Source organism: Elephantulus edwardii, unplaced genomic scaffold, assembly GCF_000299155.1.
Source record: "Elephantulus edwardii isolate Elephantulus edwardi_28Jun2011 unplaced genomic scaffold, EleEdw1.0 scaffold00028, whole genome shotgun sequence".
Classification (NCBI taxonomy): Eukaryota; Metazoa; Chordata; class Mammalia; order Macroscelidea; family Macroscelididae; genus Elephantulus; species Elephantulus edwardii.
Genome location: NW_006399778.1, coordinates 477173 through 482727, shown reverse-complemented (window position 1 = coordinate 482727; position 5555 = coordinate 477173). Strand labels below are relative to the sequence as shown.

Below are 5555 nucleotides of genomic sequence, written 5' to 3'. Positions count from 1 at the left end.
GGAGGAGGGTGGAGAAAACAGTGCAACAATGAATGAATGAAAACCCAAAATCTCTGTAAATGTTCATTAAAACTAATAAAATTTAATAAAAAAAAGAAAAGGTAAAGCAAACAAAATGTGGATGAAAATTATTGAGCAAATAAAATCTTGCTAAAGATGTTAAAAAATGATTAGAGAATTGTCAAAAGTTCAAGCCAAATCCAGAATGAGCAGTGGAATGAGGGAGATCATTGCTGATGTCAAATGAATCATGACTGACAGCAAAGAACACAAGAAAGATGTCTCCTTGTGTCTTGTTGTTATGTGCTGTTGAGTTGCCTGAGACTCCTACTGACCCTATATATAGCAGCTCTGCTCTATAGAGCTCTGCTCTGTCCTGAGCCAGTCTCACTAATTCTGACACACCAATCCCCATTTCCCCAATCACTGTATCAATCCATCTCATTCGGGGTCTTTCTCTCCTGTGCTGGCCCTCCACCCTTCCAAGCATGATGTCCTTCTCTAAGGACTGGTCTCTCCTAGCCATGTGCCTAAAGTATGTGAGACAGAGCTTCATAATCCTTGCCTCCAAGGATAAAATTGGTTTCACCCTCTCCAAGACAGACCTATTTGTTTTCTTGGTTGTCCATGGTTATGCTCAAGACTCTTCTCCAGCATCAAAACTCAAAGGCATTGATTCTTCTTCTGTCATTCTTAGTCATTGGCCAGCTCTCTGAAGCATAGCAAAGTAATTGTGAAGATCATGGCCTGGATTAGGTGCACCTTAGTCTGTAGACTGACATGGTTGCTTTTCAGCATTCTGGAGAGGTTCCTGATAGCAGATTTGACTATGTAGATCATGATAAATTATGAATAATAGCAGAAGAATGAGAATTCTAAAATGCTTAATTGTGCTCTTGTGAAACCTATATATAAACCAAGAATCAGTCATTTGAACAGAACAAGGAGATAGTGCAGGTTTAAAATTAGGAAAGGTGTGTGTCAGAGTCGTATCTTTATTTACCATGCTTATTCAATCTGTATGCTGAGCAAATAATTTGTGAAGCTCAACTAAATGAAGAATAATTGGAGGAAGGATTGCATCAGGTTTAGAGGAAGACTAATCAATAAGCTATGATATGAAGATGACACAACCTTGCTTGTGGAATGTGAAGAGCTATGGAAGAAGATCAAAGATGGCAATCTGCAGTATGGATTACACCCCTGTGATGTCAGAACTTTTGGCTTTTTCATCTATCCATTTGCTCCCACCTGGGGGCATCGTCTTCAGCTACCTTAACTGTGGACACACAGTCTTGCAAATTATCAACAGCTGTGGGACCAAATAAGCGAGCACTGTGAGGAACACACTGTGAGGAACAGGCACAATGGTCGTGGAGAGAAGGTGAAGAGACCATGGTACTGCTGTAAAGAGATTGTAGCAAGATGTAACCAGAGGAACCTTGGAGATGGAGCTACAGTTAAAGATTGTGCTTCTTGGATGATTAAGTGAAAGGTGACTTATAACTGCTTTGAGATAAAGTTTGCTGGGCAATTTAGGAAACCAGAGGTTTCTTGCATCTGCACTGCTGAACTGAAATTAAATGTTCACTTGTTGACTAAAAAGCTGTCTGAACTAATTAAAGAATTTGGCCTTATTAATTTGGCTTGGGACTGCTAGACTAAACCTGGACTTGCATTGTGCGATATATTCTTTACCTCCCCCATTCCCCAACCTGTTTCTCTAATAAATCTCACGACTGTGAATAAAGCCCATGAGTCAAGTTGTGATGAATATCGGATTCAATGATTGGTAGAAAGAGGTCCAGGAGCATGCGGGATGGCATGTCTGACCATGAAGCTGTTTGTATGGTGCTATGATATTATTATGGGGAAAGTTCCCCTTTATGAAGCCAGTAGAAGTCAGACTTGGCCTTCCCCACATTGTATCTGCTCCTTTCATAGCCTTAACAGCAAGAAAACAAAAGCCCTTACCAGTGGACCAATAAGCAACATCATGACAGATCGAGAAAACATTGAAGTTGTCAAGGATCTAGTTTTATTTGCATTTATAATCAACGTCCATGATAGTATCAGTCAAAAGATGAGAAAAAAGGTATTGCATTAGGCAAATTTGTTGTCAAAGACCTCTTTAAGGTATTGATCTCTTTATAGGACCTCTTTAAGAGTAAGGATGTAAGTTTAAAATCTAAGGTGCACTTGATGTAATCCATGATAGTTTCAATTGCTACATATGCTTGTGAACATTGGACAATGCATAAGGAAGATTGAAGAACTGGTTCCTTGGAATTGTGGTATTGGTGAAGAATATTATATATTCCAAGGACTGCCATAAGAAAATACAAAGCAGTCTTGGAGTAAGTGCAGCCAAGGTGATTCTCAGAGGCAAGGTTAAAAAGACTACACCATTCTTGGTGAACAACAGAGTAAGATTTTGATCTGCTCTGCTGTATGTAGAACCTGTATGAGTCAGAGACCAGTTTAAGGCATCTACCAACATAACACAACAACAAATCTTATTTACTAATCTACAATGAACAATTTTACATTATTTCACTATCCCAAAAACTGGACAATCTGCTCCTGAGAAGCAGATGAGTACATTCTTTTCATGACTGGTGAATTCCAACCTCCCTTTCAGTTAGGGAGCTCTGGTGGTCTATTGGATAGGGAGGTGCACTGCAAAGGTGGGCAGTTTGAATCTACCAGTTGCTCCTCAGGAAGAAGATGGACAATTTTCTCTCATGCAATTCACAGTTTCTGAAAACCCACAGGAGGGTCAGGTCTTAGTTGTTTCCAATTCCATGGCAAATGAGTTTGGGTTGTCGGTTTTGGTTTTGTGGGGTTTTTTTGTTAGAAACCTACCTACTTAACTGCTGTGCCAAGAGAGTTTATTCTGTAAAGAATACAACCCACAAAACAACTATGAGATATCATTTCACCCCAGTAAGAATAGCAAAATTCAACAGAGTAGCAAACAACAAATACTAGTGACGTTGTGGAGAAACTGGAACCCTTATTTACTGTTGGTGGGAGGGTAACATGGTGCAACCACTATGGAAGGCAGTATGGCATTTTCTCAAAAAGTTGCAAATCAATTTGACCCAGCAATTTCACTACTAGGAATATACCCTTAAGAAACCTACTCAAACAGATATATGCACACCCATGTTTACTGCGGCTTTGTTCACAATAGCAAAGAGTTGGAGACAACCCAAGTGCTCATCAACAAATGAATGGATAGAGAAGCTGTGGTATATTCACACAATGGAATACTATGCTGCACTGAAAAAAAACAAAGAACTCATGAATTATTATACAAAATGGGTGACCCTGGGGGACATTATGCTGAGTGAAATATCTCAGTCACAGAAGGACAAACATTGTATAGTGCCACTGTTTTTTTTTGGCCAGGGATATATATTTTTAATAAATTATAAATATTTTTTACATTTATCAAGACATTAAAGAATTATCAAAGTTATTTAATCTTCATTCTTCTAGAATTATTTCTTCAAAGCAGAGCATCATCTCATATCTTAAATCCCAGGGCTCTCATACACTCCTTATGGGCCTCAATCAGGTGCCCACAATGCTCTTCTCCTTTCTCGATGATGCATGCATCGCGCGCCTTCTTGGTCTCTGGGCAGGCGCAGCAGGGCTTCAGTGGCTTCTTTTCCTGCGACTCGGACGGGGCAGGGCTTGCGGCAGATAGATCGGGCATCTTCCGCGCTGAAAGAGCTAAAGACACAAAACCCTCCAAACTTGCCACTGTTATAAAACAGGAGGGGCATCGCGGTTGGGTGAGACTGAGAAAGAGGGAATAAATAATGTATACTGCATTGAAACAGAGGAGGGAGAGAACTGTCTAAAGGGAATATATAATTAGGTATCATTTTCATGACAAGATTGCAGAAAAAAAAATGCATAGTAAAGTGGAATGTGGACTTGAGGCAGTGGGGGGTGGGGGTGGGGCCAGGGGGATCTTATAACAGTGAGAGAATTTTTTTCTTTTCAAAGAGAAAAGCGAACTGATAGGGAGGGTTGGGCAGGGAGAAAAAATGTTCAACAATGAATAAATGGGAAAAAAATTAAATGGGAAGAATATGCTGTAAAAAATATATTCTGCATTAAGAAAAAGAAATAAAACACACACACACACACACACACACACACACACACACACACCACACACACACACACAAGAATGTCTGCCTTGAGCAATATATCCTTGGGATGTCAGAGCCCTCAAAAATTGTCTTTTCTGGCCATTATGTTGGTCTCCAGCTAATTTAACTGTATTCATATAGTCTTAAAAATCATCAACAGCTGTGGGATCAACATAAGAGTGTGCTTTCCACATTGTGAAAAAGGGAGAGATTGTGAAGAGACTGTGTCAAGGTGTAACCAGAGGAACCCTGGATATAAAGGCCATACTTTAAAGTGACTGCTCTGAGATAGTTTGCTGAATGATAAAGAAAACCAGAGGCTTCTTGCATTTCTGCTATTGAACTGAACCTGGACTTTTCACTAATTGAGAAATTGTGCTTTAGTAATCTGGCTTGGGACTGCTGGACTAAACCTGGATTTGCACTGTGGGATATTATTTGACTTCCTTATTCTCCAACTCATTTCCCTAATAAACCCCACAACTGTGGAAAAAAATAATACAGTCTAGAAAACAAAATACACACAGCTATACAAATGAGTACAAATAAAATTAGAAATCTTCGGGAGGAAAAAAGAGAATATAACCTAGAAAACCCTATGGGGCAATTCTACTTTATGCTACAGGGTCACTATGAGTTAAATCAAGGTAAAGGCACACAACAGTAATAACAGCAAATGTTGAAAATACTTAATAATTGGAAGAGTATAAGTATCAACCAACCAGAATGAATGAAGAGCTATAAATAAACCCAAGGCCATGCTGATGGGAGTCATCTCTGTGAATGTCTGGGAAAGTGTGTGACCATTTACCCATCCAGTCTCCTTCCTACTCCATGTTTCCTCGACTTAGTTCTGGAGGACCTGACTCCCTTTATGACTCCAGATGTGAGCACACTATCTAATCTGCTCTAGTCAATCTGAACACAAAAGCAACGAGGATGGACATTTGGCCGAAACCAGTGAGACAGTGAGAATGCTCAAGCTGTTGGCTGGCACTCTCGGGACAAAAGCAGCTCTCTTTCAACAGGGAAGTTAACGGAGAGGAAATCCAAGTTTGGAAATTTTAAAAAAGAGAAAAACTCTCACCCTTTTTGCTTCATGCTGTTATTTTAATCTAAAAATCTACCCAAGCCTGAAGCCTTCCACTAGAAGCCTCAGTTACATGAGCAAAAAACCCAGAATGAGTTGGTTGGGTTTTGTTGTTGTTTTGTTTTGGTTTTTTTTTTCTGTCACCTTTAACCAAAAAAATATCTTTTGAGTTTACTTTTCAAAAAGAAGAATGAACTGGAGGGGAGGTGTGGGCAGGGAGAAAAGTGCAACAATGAATGAATGGAAACCCAAAATATCTGTAAATTTTCATTAAAATTAATAATAATAATACAAAA

General features: G+C 39.4%; 1 protein-coding gene across 1 annotated transcript; it reads right to left on the bottom strand.

The window, feature by feature from the left end:
* Positions 1 to 3532: 3532 nt before the first annotated feature.
* On the bottom strand, positions 3533 to 3724 carry LOC102863861 (cytochrome c oxidase copper chaperone-like). The gene has a single exon (XM_006883438.1). It carries the CDS (start codon positions 3722 to 3724, stop codon positions 3533 to 3535), a length of 192 nt encoding a protein of 63 aa, XP_006883500.1.
* Between the last annotated feature and the right edge of the window lie 1831 nt (positions 3725 to 5555).